Source organism: Mustela nigripes, chromosome 4 (genome assembly GCF_022355385.1).
Source record: "Mustela nigripes isolate SB6536 chromosome 4, MUSNIG.SB6536, whole genome shotgun sequence".
In the NCBI taxonomy this organism is placed as follows: Eukaryota; Metazoa; Chordata; class Mammalia; order Carnivora; family Mustelidae; genus Mustela; species Mustela nigripes.
This window is the reverse complement of record NC_081560.1, coordinates 86,379,013-86,394,643: the sequence shown is the minus strand read 5'-3', so window position 1 is coordinate 86,394,643 and position 15,631 is coordinate 86,379,013. Positions and strand designations below refer to the sequence as shown.

At 34.7% G+C, this 15,631-nt stretch overlaps 1 protein-coding gene across 4 annotated transcripts in view; it reads left to right on the top strand.

Annotated features, from left to right (window-relative positions):
- Positions 1-15,631, top strand: part of ORC5 (origin recognition complex subunit 5) — a 91,619-nt gene that overhangs the window by 16,575 nt on the left and 59,413 nt on the right. For all 4 annotated transcript variants that reach the window (XM_059397000.1, XM_059396998.1, XM_059396997.1 and 1 more), the window contains exons 5-6: positions 2,862-2,973; positions 7,254-7,384. In XM_059397000.1, the coding sequence (XP_059252983.1) occupies positions 2,862-2,973; positions 7,254-7,384 (243 nt within the window). The remainder of the gene's footprint in view (positions 1-2,861; positions 2,974-7,253; positions 7,385-15,631) is intronic.

Genomic DNA, 15,631 nt, shown 5'->3' with positions numbered 1-15,631 from the left:
TCCCTACTCAGCGGAACCCTGCTTCGCCCTTTCCCACTCCCCTTACTTGTGTTCCCTTTCTCGCCGTGTCTCTCTTTATGTGAAATAAATTAAAAAAAAAAAAAAGATTTAGTTATTTGAAGGAGAGAGAGTGCTTGCTCCTATGTGCATGAGTTAGGGGAGGGATAGAGAGACAGAGAGAAGCAGACTCTCCCCTGAGTGGGGAGCCCAACACGGTGCGGGGCTCAGGGCTTGATCCTAGAACCTGAGATTATGACCTGAGCTGAAGTCAGATGCTTAACTGGTTGAGCCACCCAGGCACCCCAGCATTTCATGTTTTTTATAGTAAATATTTATTTGATTAAAATGTATTAAATATTTATTTGATTAAAATATTTATTTGATATATGTATCATTGTATATTGAAGGTGAGATCAGATAAGAACATTATCAACTTAAAATTCTTTCAGATAAATATCTTCTCTTTTTTTACACCTATTTTTGAAGTTTTATGAAATGCTTATAAATGATCAATGTTGTATGATCAAGATTTTATTTTTTTTTAATTAATTTTTTTTTAATTTTTATTTATTTATTTGACACAGAGAGAGATCACAAGTAGGCAGAGAGAGAGAGAGAGAGAGAGAGAGAGGAGGAAGCAGGCTCCTCACTGAGCAGAGAGCCCGATGCGGGACTCGATCCCAGGACCCTGAGATCATGACCTGAGCCGAAGGCAGAGGCTCAACCCACTGAGCCACCCAGGCACCCCTAAATTAATTTTTTTAATTAACATATAATGTATTATTTGCTTCAGGGGTACAGGTCTGTGAATCATCAGTCTTACGCAGTTCACAGCACTGATCATAGCACGTACCTTCCCCAGTGTCCATAACTCAGTCACCCTGTCCCTTCCCCTCACTCCCCAGCAACCTTCAGTTTGTTTCTTGAGTTTGAGAGTCTCTTATAGTTTGTCTCCGTCCTGATCCCATCTTGTTTCATTTTTCTCTCCCTGCCTGCCTCTCAAATTCCTCATATCAGACAGATCGTATGGTAATTGTCTTTCTCTGATTGACTTATTTCCCTTAGCATAATACCCTCTAGTTCCATCCACATCATTGCAAATGGCAAGATTTCTTTTTTGATGACTGCATAGTATTTAATTTTATACACACACACTCACACACAAACACACACACACATCCCTCTTCTTCTTTATCTCTTCATCTGTTGATGGACATCTAGGCTCTTTCCATAGTTTGGCTATTGTGGACATTGTTACTATAAACACTGGGGTACACGTGCCCCTTCAGATCACTACATTTGTGTCTTTAGGGTAAATACCTAGTAGTGTGATTGCTGGGTCGTAAGGTAGCTCTATTTTCAACTTTTTGAGGAACCTCCATGCTGTTTTTCAGAGTGGCTGCCTGAGCTTGGGTTCCCTCCAGAGTGTAGGAGGGTTCCCTTGTCTCTGCATCCTCACCAACATTTGTTTTTTCCTGACTGGCTAATTTTAGCCATTCAGACTGGTGTAAGGTGGTATCTCACTGTGATCTGGATTTGTATTTTCCTAATGCTGAGTGATGTTGAGCACTTTTTCATGTATCTGTTGGCCTTTTAGATGTCTTCTTTGCAGAACTGTCTGTTCATGTCTTCTGCCCATTTCTTGATTGGATTATTTGTTCTTTGGTTGTTGAGTTTGATAACTTCAAGATTATATTTAGAACATACTTTTTTAATCCCTATAGAAATAAATTCAAGGAGACAAAAAGCATTTGAAAGTAAAAATCTCTTCCTCTTTTTCATAAAGAAGCTAGATTTTTGTGGAATTATTATTATATTGAACTCATCTGTCTTTGTTACTCAAAGAATGTTTTTTTAAGTAATGCAAATTGAAACATAAGATTACATATAAGTTAGGAATTAATAAATAGTAAATCAGCATCAAAGTGTAGTGTAATTTACATGTTTGGATCCTAAGAATAGCTACGAACAAAACAGCTGTCATGTCTGTTCTGCCAACTTGGGAGATGTCAAAAAAAATGTGGGTATGTGTTGTGGTGAGTGCTGTGTATTGTGTAAGACTGATGAATCACAGATCTGTATCCCTAAAGCAAATAATACATTATATGTTAATAATAAAAAATGGGAAAAAATTAAAATCTGTGTTGAAAATGCAGAGGTGTGTCTACAGACAAATTTGAATTGGCATCATAAGGTATTTGGGGCCACTCTGTAGGACAGTATACTTGCTGAGCTTGTTTTCTGAAGTGTTCATTTTGGTATACTGTTAATACTTTCCAAATATACCTCAGAAGATGACTGTTAACACTATAGTGATGTTTTGTGTGTGTATTTAACATTTCTAATATATACTCAACATGTTGAATAGTTGGTGTGAAAATAGCCTTTAAAAAAGTTTCCTAATATTATATGGTTATAAGTACAGCATATCTATTTTTCTTATTTCCTCTCTGGGTTCCTGTAGCTATTTTAGTGATGAGAGATGTACATTTTTTTGTTTATTGATTGAAAGCTAATAATTTCTTTGAAAAGTGCCATAAAAGGATCTTGTCTTAATTCTTAAGCAAATGTGTTTCTTAATTTTTGTAAAATAAACTGTCTGACTGTCCTAGCATTCATGGATAACCGAAATGTTGGTGTACCTGAAAGTTTTATGGAAATTCTAAGTAATTATGTATGAAAATTTGCAAGTGGATGAGCTCCTTGATTAGGTTTTATAAATAAGGCTTATTAATATGCAAATAACTTGTTATATGTTTGTAACTTTGCTGGGTTTATTTGAAAGAAAAATTCAAATGAAATTGTTGCTCTGATTAAGATTTTTAAATGCAGAGTTACTTTTATTTCTCTTTCTTTTACAGACTGACAGAAATGTGACTGTTCTGTTTCTCAGTGAAATTGTTTGGGAAAAGTTTCGTCCAAATACTGGGTGTTTTGAGCCATTTGTCTTGTATTTCCCTGATTATAGCATAGGTAAATTTTAAAACTTCATTTTGACAAATGATATTCACTAAAATAATTTTTGTTGATTGAAAGATTAAGCTAGTATATTCAAATAAAATACTTTGATGTCTTAATTTCTTCAGATTTGCTGCCAATCTTAAAATGTTATGTATCTGCAGTTACAGAGGTTTTATTTTGGAACTGTGAGGGGTTATTCCGATGTAGCTACTAAAATTTTTTGAAAGAATATTCTTCACATATTTGTGCTAATGGTGTATTTTCATATTTTTTAGTGAATATAGTAAGATATATATATTGTGATCTTGACATCTATACAAGTAAGAGCCAGACTGGGTTGGCAAAGCACATTTAAATTGTATGGAAATTTTAATTTACCATTTATTTGTGTTATGTATCTTTTAACTTTGTAAATCTCATTTATTTATTTTTTTTTAAGATTTTTTTATTTAGTTGACAGAGATCACAAGTAGGCAGAGAGGCAGGCAGAGAGAGAGAAAGGGAAGCAGGCTCCCTGCTGAGCAGAGAGCCAGATGTGGGGCTCCATTCCAGGACCCTGGGATCATGACCTGAGTCAAAGGCAGAGGCTTTAACCCACGGAGCCACCCAGGTGCCCCTCATTTTATTTTTCATTAGTGTTCATCTGATAGTACCAATTATTAGGCCTTGTGTTTCTTATTTCTTTTTGGTTTGATTTTAAATTGATTGATTGATTTTACAGTGGTGTTTTGTGTGTGTATTTAACATTTGTATTTAACATTTAAATTTCATAGATCTTGATTATTTTTGTCTTTGGAAGAACACTGGAGCCTTTTGTGTTGCTGAATATTGTGTTGTCACTATACAAATATGATGTTTCTGGTTCAAAGTTTATAAGTGTGAAGCCTAAAGTGGTTAGCTCTGAAAAAATGCATTCCTTAACCTTGGCCTCATTAACACTAGCCCTCTGAACTAATCAGCTGTAAACATTCATTGTTAAGATAAACACATTTTTGCCTATTTACACAGGAAGAGCAATCAAATGACACCTTGCCTTAGCTAATTAACTGAAATAGAAGAAAGGTACCCAAATAGATGAAGGGAGCCCTTATTTTCAATAGCTTCTCTTCCATGAAAATTACAAATAGGAAGAAGAGAAAAGGGTAGGAAGAAAAGGAATAAATCAAAGGATCTCATTAAAAAAATTCCTTTGTATCTTTGCCATCACTGTTTAGAGTTAACTTTTTTAATGACCCATTTAGGGTTTAAGTACTGAAAAACTATTTAGAATTTAAGGAATTTTTTTTTTAAAAAGCTGATTTTCTATATCTTAGTGGCATTACAATATGATATAATTGTAGAATTTGATTTAAAATTTTAGAAAGTAAAGATACAAAGCATCATAGATGGAGAAAATTTGGGGACATATTTAAATAATAAAAGTGATCTTGCCAGTTTCAGAGAGTATAGACTACTAGGTTTTTGTTTTTGTTTTTGTTTTTGTTTTTGTTTTTAAGATTTTATTTATTTATTTGACAGACAGAGATCACATATAGGCAGAGAGGCAGGCAGAGAGAGAGAGAGAGGAGGAAGCAGGCTCCCTGACAAGCAGAGAGCCCGATGCTGGGCTCCATCCCAGGACCCTGAGATCATGACCTGAGCTGAAGGCAGAGGCTTTAACCCACTGAGCCATCCAGGGGCCCCTAGACTACTAGGTTGTTGAAAAGTATATAATAATTGAGCCACGTTTAATCTGATGATTTAATTCAGGGCCTTCTACATACCAAGATTTTTTAAAAAAACAAAACACCATAATTCCATAGAAAGGCTTTCAAAAAGGAAACATTAATTGATAAACCAAATTGTAGTTATGTAAGCATGGAACCAGAGTAAAGGGATAATCTTAGTGGCTAATGTCATCCAATCATAAGTTGATACACTTACCATCTGTAAAATATGGTATTTCATGTTCAGGATGCCCTCTCTCAGCAGTGACCACTGGGGGCCCAGTTTGGAATTCTTGTTTCTGATCTCTACCACATGCAGACTACTCCTCTTTTGGTAAAGCATTTTTTTCTTTAACCCTGGTGGATTTACAATGTACTTTATCAGCTTTTTGGTTTGGTTTAGTTACTGTACCATTCAGGAAAAATTCTGCTTCAATAAATAATCTAAATAACCTCAGTGACTTAGAGTTTCCCGTTTCACAACCTTTGTGCTGTATTTGTCCCGTGTTTTATTTTTACATTTATTATAAACCACATATTTTTAAAAAAGATTTTATTTGAGAGAGAAAATGGGTGACAAAGGAGAGGGAGGGAGAGAATCTCAAGCAGATTATGTGCCGAGCACAGAGCCCAATTTAGGGCTTGAACTCATGACCCTGAGATCATGACCTTAGCTGAAATGAAGAGTTGGGCACTTACCTGACTGAGCCACCCAGGTGCCCTTGTTATAAACCCATATTAAATTATTTGGACTTTTTTATTTTTTAATAAAATCTTTTATTGTTTATCTGGCTTGAGCTTCTTGGATGTATGAATTGTATAGTTTTAGCAACTTTGGAAAATTTTCAGCCCATATTTCTTCAAATATTTTCTTTTTTTTTCCTGTGTCCCTTTTCCTTGCCTTTTCTTGGGACTTCATTACATGTTACGTTAGACCATATGATATTGTCTCATTGAATCTGTTTACTTATTTAAATTTTATATCTTTCTTCTCTGTGTGTTATCAGGGATAGTTCTTTCTCTCTGTCTTTAAGTTCACTGACTTTTTTTTTTTTCTGTGTCTAACCTGCCGTTAATCCCATCCAGTGGAATTTATCATTACAAAACCTACTATACTTTGGTTTTCCCTAGTAGTTTTGACCTTATGAGTATGTTTATAATAGTTGTTTTAATGTCCTTGTCTATTGATTTCCATGACCTCTTTCATTTTGGATTTGTTTCTATTGACTAATTTTATCATTATGGTATTCATTATGCTAAATTATGTATTTAGTAATTTTTGATTAAATAATAGATACTCTGTTTTATGTTGTATGTTGGACATTTTTCTAGGAAGCGCTTAAATTTCTTGAAGATTTATCTGACTCTTTCAGGGCTATTTACATGAACTCCAAAGCTAAGTTGGACTTTGTGTTTTTTATGTAGTGGTTGTGATATAAAAGATGCAGATCTAGTAACAGCCTGCCATACAGAATCGTTCAGGATAATATTCCAGGCATGTGCCTGGGCTTTGAAATGCGCTAGGTTTTGTTTTTTTCAGTCATCAGCCCTCTCAAAAAGAGGCCTTGATATATAACTATATATAAGTTTCTCTTAGTATATGTCCAGTGATAGGCCATATGTATTGTTCAGTCTTGGTAGATCTGTATCTAACTATGAGGAATGAGAGAGTGGTAGAGTCAGGAGCTGATGGTAAATGGCATAGTATCCATGATGAAAATAACTCACCTCTTAAAGGGAATCTTAGACAAAAGGAAATTTACTTGATCAGAACATCGTCTTAAGAGTTTTCGCTGAAAGTATTGCAGAAATCCTGAACCTGTGAAACTGGTCAAAGAACTCCTAATGGAGGAGTCTAAAGAGACCATTGCACCAGGGAGCCAGAGGGAATTGCATGCAGTAAGGAATGAATGACTTACTGATTTCATGTCATTGATTTTTGAATACTGGGTGATTGTTTCTCTTTTAATTTTAACTGTGCTTCTACAGTATGATATTTCCAGCAGGATAAAGTAAAGTTTAGGATTCTAAACCTGTGATGTTGTATGAAGAGTTTAAGGTAGAAGAGAAATACAGTAAAGATAACCAAAGCTTTAGGAAGAAAACATGATTTATAAAAGGGGAAATGATGAAGTAAAGATGATGATTTTCGTAAAAACTTAGGAATTCTTTTTATTTTTCAGAAAATGAAGAGCATTTTCCAGTTTGGTGGTCATTTATGTAGTACCCCTGCTTGCTTTTTCTAGTTACTTTACTTATTAGGCAGAAAAATTAGGATAATATATGCTTTTTTCATCTTTGATACTGATTTTGCCTGTAGAGGTTTTTGAGTCTTTATTTAGATGTCATTGTTTAATATTTGTCTTAAGCAATTTTTAGTAATGTTTTTAGAACATTAGATTTATAATTTTTTTACTTCAGATTCAAAAGTTGTGTTACTTTTCTAATCTTGTAACAGGTTTCTTATTCCTTAATAATTGCCGAGCCTGTATATTTATTGTTTTATACCCTTGTTATAAAATCCTAGAAGATATAACTTCTGGGGTGTTGGGTTAATCCTTAAGTTCATGTGTGTCTTTTGAACAGGGAACCTTCAAAAGATCCTGTCACATGATCATCCTCCAGAGTATTCAGCTGATTTCTATGCAGCTTACATTAATATTCTTCTTGGAGTTTTCTACACTGTCTGCCGAGATTTGAAAGAGCTCAGACATCTGGTGAGTGAGATTTTTACTTAAAAAAAAAAAAAAAGAAAAGAAAAAGGGGCTCCTGGGTGGCTCAGTGGGTTAAGCCTCTGCCTTCGGCTCAGGTCATAATCTCAGGGTCCTGGGATCAAGCCCCCACATTAGGCAGTCTGCTCAGCAGGGAGCCTGCTTCTCCTTCTCTCTCTGCCTGCTGCTCTGCCTACTTATGATCTCTCTCTCTGTGTCAAACAAATAAATAAAATCTTTAAAAAAAATTAAAAAAAGAAAAGGTACATCTTTTAATATTTTTCCATATAGAAATGGTGTGAGGTAGGCTAGCAGCTGAAAATTTATTCTAGAAATTTGGATATGGCCTTTTGAGGCTAACATAGTATGTGGTAGTTTCTTCCTTAGTACAAACTTCAGCCTGACCAGAAAACCTTCATTCATTTTTAGTTATGTCTTCTCACTCTTCCTTAGGAGTGTTTTTGTTTCCTTCTTTCTCTTTTTCTAATTGCAGAAAATGTAAAACTTCATTAAAATCAAAGTGAAGAGAAATAGAAGGTATAAAAGCTTAATAAGTAATTTTATGTTTTTTATTTTTTTTATAACATTTCTCTCAGGTTTTGGGTATGTAGCAATAGGAGTCTGGCATCCATATGAACTTAAGAATAATCAGGATAGTCAGAAGCCTTAACTACAGGTCTTTCATGAGCCACTCGCCTTTAGTTATCTTTATATATAAAGGATTACTTTTAATATTTATGTAAATGATTACTAAAACATTATTTAAAAGAGTAGTAAAGCTATTTATATTTCACTGAAGAAATCATATTTACTTTAATTTTTCTTTGATCTATTTTTTAATGAATGTGAAGGGAAGGAGGCAAGAGTGTCTGGTTTCCCTTTTAGAAACCTTCCATTTATACTAAGATTTTGTCTACATGTAAGAAAGTGATAGTATATCTAAGCCTGGGAAGCAGCTACCTTTTTTTTTTTTTTTTTAAGATTTTATTCAATTACTTGAGAGAGAGAGAACATGAGCAGGGGGAGGGGCAAGCAGGCTACCCAGGACCCCGGGATCATGACCTGAGCTGAAGGCAGATGATTAACCGACTGAGCCACCCAGGTACCCCTGGAAAATAGTTTGTTTAAAAGGAACAGATTCTATAGATTTTAGCACATTTTCTTCGTTTTACTCTTTTCTTTGAGGGATTCAGTATGTGTTTGAATGTGTGTTTGAGACAGAATGTAGAAGAAGGTGACCATTTAAAATTGTTTTAACATTTAGTATGTTTTTCTAAGTTTTAGATTTTAGGCTTCTTCTGATTTAGATGTAGATAGCAAATATCTTCTGAGTAGGGAAAAAACAAGAGACAAGCTGTTTTAGTTCAGGCTTGTTACTGACATTTCTCCAGCAATTGAATGTCTTGAATCCCTGGTGTCCGAAGGAAATGACAACAGAGGGGCTTACAGAGAGGAGAGGGGTCAGTACACGGTCCCTGCATGAGGTAAAGTCAGAGGGAACACATCTTGCCTAGTAAGTAACCTGCAGTTGCCACAACTTATCACTGATGTCCTTGAATCCTGTGGGAATCTCTGCCTGCAGCCATTTCAAAGTAGATCATAAAGTGTAAGAATAAAGAAGTGTTTGGGGAACTATTTCTAAAGAAAGTGTAGAAGAAAATATATATTTAAATATGTTATTTTTTATAGTCCTCTATTTTATATAGTCCATTTTTAGTCCTTTAGGTTTTACTGAGAAAATATTTAGGGATGAGATTATAGTTTTGTTATTGTTGTTATTATATCATGTTCATAAGTTTGAAGCTTAAAGTGTGGTTTAAGCTTTTAGTACTACTAGTAATGCTAATATATCTAAGAAATTATCTCTAAGCACAGGAAGAAAAATAACAGTATTCTTGTTTTCCTCCATATGTGGAACATAGGGTAACAAAGATGCTTTCTTTCAAGTGGATGCTATTGTTTATTTCAAAGTTTGTAAGTAGCATAGTTATTGAAAGTTTAATAAATTACTTGGAAAGGATTCTTTTTAGGCATCTTTTCTACATACGCACTTTTAAGTTTGCTTTACAACTTATTTCTTTAAGTACTATTTTTTGGAGGCTAAATCTGTAGGTAGCCCAAGATAGGAGAAAGTAAAGTACTACCTAGAATATTCATTTAGATTTGTCTTCTCTATCTTTATGATATTCTTAAAAATAGTAATTATAATTTTTAAAAAAGGGTCAATTGAAGAAGTTATTTTTATATTCATTTATGAGTGCCAAAGACAGAATGATTTATTTTCTAAAAATTTTTGCATGGTTCTTTTAAAACAAATCTGTTACACATTAAGTTTATTGTATTTTAAACTTTTTTCTTCTTAAATATCATAGTTTTCTTAGAAATTACTCAGAAAAATTAACTGCTTAGGCAGTGCTTAGTAATCTTTTAGAGTGCAATTCCAAATTCCTGGTGCCAGGTTTTGTTGTTGTTTGGCCATGTGCCTGTGGTGAACTGTGACATAGTGACTAAGAAGTGGATGCCAGATAATTGAATATTTGTATATTCAATATACATGGTATATATGATGTATATATATATATATATATGATATATATATATATGATGTATATATACCATGTACCATATGTATATATGGTAGAATATATACATATACACACCCCATATATGTATATACATATATATACACACACACATATATGTATATATATGCCACTTAGCTCTGCCACTTACAAGCTATATATGTAGTTTTATGTACTTCAATTTCCTTATTTCTAAACTCTTGGGGCAGCCAAGAGTACTTACCTCAGATGATTTTTATGAGGATAAAATGAAATACTCTCTATTAAAATACTTATATAAAAATATGTTAGGTGATATTAGTGATAACAGTAAGTTATTTGAATAGATATTCTTTTAAAGTACAAATAATTTCTGGGGGGATCATTTACTTTTTGTGAATTAATCAAATGAACTAATACAGTTGGTCTTTATGTAGCCAGGACCTAGCACTGCCTAGGAAATAGCAGCTTATCTTTGAGCAGGGGACTAGATAAATCATCCAGTGGATGTTTAGAGCATGGGAAGAAGTAGGTTCTGGGTCACAAGATGGCGAAGGGAGCTGGTACAGAGAAGCTGCTCAGAGTACAGTCTTCTGCCTTGCCCGTAACTTACCTGTCTCACATGCAGCTGACCAACCTGATGTAATTTCTACTTCAGTCATGAAACTCCCAAATCTCGAATTCTTTCATGTATTTTTCAAATGATTTTTTTTTTTTTTTTTTTAATGAGGAAGAGATTGTCACAATTCTGAAAATGGTTACAGATCTGTCCAGTAGCTCTCGGTTGACTCAAAAGACAGTACACACCAATGTGTTTCTATATATACTGGTTATTTTTTCTTTGTTTTTACAGTATGATTGTATGCTAGGGAAAAATGGTCCCTGAGAACTAAAATGAATGAGATCATAAAACTTTGCAAATAAAGAATCATGAGGTCTGGCTCCAGAGCCTATGTTCTATAAGCATTATGTTACAACTACCTCTTAAATAATAGCCAGTTTTATTGAGTACTTTCTGTGTACTGGCCACTGTTCTAAGCCTTTTACCAATATTGACTCAATTCTTACAAAAACCCTGTGAAGGAAGGCATTATCATGAATTTTCATTTTATAGATGAAGAAACACAAGATGTGTCATTTACCAGCTTTGTTCTTAGCAAGTTACTTAAACTTTTTGAACTTGAGTTTTCTCTTCTGTTAAGCAGGTATATTATCTGCCCCAGAGGAATTTTGTGAGTTAAAAAAAAGGGGAGTGGGGAGCACATGTAAAATGCCTGATAGCTGAAAGGGATCAGTTAATTTTAGTTCTCTTCTTCCCGCTGCTAAGCAAATGTTCATGGACTTAAAAATATATTGTAATCTTACTAATTCCAAGATCATAAACTAGACTTGGGTATGGAGACTGCTAACCAAAACTGCTTTAGGTTTGCATCATATGTTAAAGTCATATATTAAAGAATATGAAGTTTGAAGGTTGATCTGGCAGAACAGCTATCATTCTGTTGATGGCCAGGTTTGGTTTGACAGATGGCTGGGTGAGTGGGTGTCCTTCCCCATTGTTTTATGTCTTTATACTGATTGATTTATCAACAAGGATGTCTTTTCCACATAGAAAAGAGCTATTTTTTGGTGAAACGTTCTTAAGGGGGAGGCAGAATCTTCAATTAGGAGAAATAACCTAGTTAGGTTTGGTTTTCTTTTACTTTTCTCTTGATTTTTTTTTTTTTTTTAATTAAAGTGTAGCATACATATAGAAAAACACAAGAGGAACCTGGATGGCACTCAGTTGGTTAAGCATTGGACTCTTGATTTCAGCTTAGGTCTAGATCTCAGAGTCACGAGTTCAAGCTCCACATTGGGCTCCGCCTACTTAAAAAAAAAGAGAAAAGCACGTAAACCATACATATGCACCACAGTGAATTATCACAAAATGAAAACAGCTGTGTAAATTAAATCCAAGTGAAAAAGTAGAAAATTATTAACATCCAAGGAGCCTACTTCATGCTTCCTCCCAATTTCTACCTCTTCTTCCCTCCTCAGAGATAATCACTTTATCTTTGCTTAGTTTTGCCTGTTTTTGAACTTTTATCTAAAGGGAAACATATAGTATGCATTCTTTTTTATCTGTCTACTTTTGCTCAATATTTTGAGATATTCATCCATGTTAAATGAAGCTGTGGCATATCTTGAGTGGTCCCATGGTCATCTTTAGACAAAAGGGTAAGCAAGAAGCAGTATTTAGCTATCTTTCCCAGTTGGGCCTTCATAGGGTACCTTTATTTTTGGCCTTGAATAATTAAGAATTCTTTTTGTATCACAACCATATTTGTTGGTACTGACATGCTAATAGTTTGCTCTCATTATTTTACTAGATATAATTTTTACAAGATAAAGTATTGGATATTTTTAAAATTTATTTAAAAATTTTTGGAAGCAATTATGGGGCACCTGAGTAGCTTAGTCAAAGTATCTGCCTTTGACTCAGGTTATGATCTCAGGGTTCTGGGATTGAGCCCCACATCCAGCTCCCTGCTCAGTGGAGAGCCTGCTTCTTCCTCTTCTTCTGCCTTTCCTTCTGCTGTGCTCTCTCTCTCTCTGCCAAATAAATAAATAAAATCTTAAAAAAATTTTTTGGAAGCAATTTCTAATTTACAAAAAGTTGCAGGTACATTAAAAAGAATTTTTCCTCTCTTTTCCCTACTCATCTGAGATTATTTGTGACCTGATGCCCCGTGACCCTAAATACTTTAGCGCATGTATCTTAGAATGGCATTCTCCCACATAACTACAGTACAGCCATCAAAACGAGAAAATGGACTCATTGCTCCAATCTGATCCTCAGACCCTATTCAGGATTTGCCGGTTGTTAACAATAATGTAGTTGAGAGCAAAAGAATCCAATTGAGAACAACATATTGCATTTAAGTTGCTCTGTTTCTTGAACTTTCATTTGGAATAGTTGTTCAGTCTTCAGCTTTCATGATCTTGAGACCTTTGAAGATTACAGGCCAGTTGTTTTTTGGAACTACCTTTCATTTGTTTGCTTATGGTCAGATTCAGGTTGTGCATCTAACAGAAATATCACAGAAATGATGCTTTCTTCTCATTGCATCTTGTCAGGTGTTACAGAATTTCATTTTATTTTATAACTGGTCATGTTCACTTTGATCACTTGATTAAGATGGCATTTCTTTTCTCCTTGTTGTGGGGAAGTATCTCAAAACCTTGTAAATACCTTGCTCCTCATCAGAATTTCAACTTAATCATTTTTCATATCTGCCTGGCTTTAGGATATCCTGTTTTATATGTGTGTGTGTGTGTGTTTTAATTTTTATTTATTTGAGAGAGAGATTACAAGTAGGCAGAGAGGCAGGCGGGGGTTAGGGGGTGGGTAGGTTCCCACTGAGCAGAGAGCCTGATTCAGGGCTTGATCCCAGGATCATGACCTGAGCGAAAGGCAGAGGCTTAACCCACTGAGTCACCCAGGACACCACAGGATATCCTGTTTTAAGATAGAACAATTACCAAGGTGGGTATCACATAATCACATGAGCACTTTAAAAGGAAAGTTTTCTGTGGCTGCTGAAAGAAGGGGAAGTCAGAGATTGGGAGCATACTTTAACTTCTGGGTAAGATGGGGTGATAATAATAATGTCTACCCCATAGGCTCATTTAGAGGATTAAATGAGTTAATGCCTGTAATAAGGGCTCCATTGATTTAATCAATGATTAAATTGATTAATTAATTAAATTAACATTGATTAAATCAGTGTTAATACAGATGTTCTCAGTTCTGATTTTTATTTCTCTAATATTTCAGAGATGAAATTTAGGCATTCTTAAAAGGCAAAAGAGTTCAGAAATTATTTCTGTGTGGCCTTGGAATATTGAAATATGTTTTTACATTTGTACTTGAACATGTGTATTAGCTTTCCATTGCTGTGTAACAAATTACCACAAATTTAGTGGCTTAAAACAATACACTTTTATTAGCTCACAGTTCTGCAGGTCAGAAATCCAGGTACTGTTACTGGCTTCTGCTCAGGATATCAGATAAAATTAAAATTTTGGCTAGACTCTATTCTCATCTTGAGTTCTAGGGAAAATAGCTTCCGAGCTCGTTCATACTCGACAGAATGCAGGTTTTCACAGAATGCAGGTTTTCTTGGCTGTAAGAATGAGATCTGAAGCTGCCTTGCCTGCTGTCAGCCAAGTCCCAGGCCTCCTGGAGAGCACCTGTGTTCTTTGCCACATACTTTCCATCCACCAGCCAGCAAGGGATTGTTCAGTCCTTATACTCCTAATCTCTGACTTCTGTGACTAGCCAGAGAACACTTTGTTTTTGAAGGGCTTGTGTGATTAGGTCAGACTCATCTGATTATCTCTATTTTGGGGACTATCTTTGGGATTTTAATTACATCTACAAAATTCTTTTATAGCAGTACCTAAATTAGTGTTTGATTGAATAATGAGAGAAGGTATGCATATATATCAGGGGCTGGCAGTCTTGGGGAGCTATCTTAGAGTTTTGCTTACTGCAGTATACATGTATCATTTTTTTTTTAAAGTTTTGTTTTTAGCAATCTCTACACCCAACATGGGGCTCAAACTCTTTTCTCTTGAGATTGTGAGGCACACTCTTCTGACTGAGCCAGCCAGGTGCCCCTTTTAGATGGTTTTCTAACAAATAATTTCAAGTAGAATAATGAATTTTTTGGAAAATCTCACTGAGAGAGAGTTGAAAGTTTCCTAAATTGCCTATCTAAATGGATTGTTTGGCCTCTTAAAGCAATGCAAGTTTTTCTTTGCAGTGTAAGGGAAATAGTCTCTCTGTTTCACCTGGATCAGGCTTTGATAACTTAGTGCCCTTATTGGTTTAGAAATAAATTCCCAGGACATCTCACAGATCACGATCATGAATTCAGGCACTGGAATCTCTGTGCCTATAGGCAAATTATATTTTGCTTTCTTGGCCAACAAATGGGCATAATAAAAGTGCAATTGTCACGAATAAGTGAGGTAGCAGGTGGCCATAACTAACTCTTGATAATTAAGCTTCACCTGTTGAGAGCATGAATATTCAGTGAGCCCATGGTCATTTCTTAATAAAGTTATGCCGCTGTCTTGCCCCCATCCCCCCTTTCAGGTAAGAGTGAAATATATACTTACAAGTTAAGGAATAATGGGGAGATAAATGGGGGGAATGTTCAGTGGGAATAGAAATTTATTATATCAAAAAATTTTCTAAAAATTATTTCTGCTTGGGCTTTGGAATTATTTTTGTGATTTTATTAGCAGGCTTTTTATTTCCAGTCTCTGGGCAATTTGGAGGATAGTTTAAAATATCAATGGGCCTAAAGTTAGATTTTGGTGTAAATAATCCTATATATAGGGAAGTAAGGTTTGCTTGTATTTGAGGATTAATATAGGAGAAATGGGTAATATTAGAGAGCACATTTGAATGTTAATAGCCAAAGTTGTGAAAAGTATTTTGTATTTGGACAGATTATTTTGTCAAATTTCCCTTGTTTGTTAGGGCTAGGATTTATGATTTACTTAAATACCAAGATAGTATTTGGACAGTTATGGGTACTCATAATGTTATAGTTTTATATACTCAATAAGTTCTTGTGGAATGACATGGGGAAGATAAGAATTTACTGAATTAAAATGAGAAAATAGTCTTCTATAG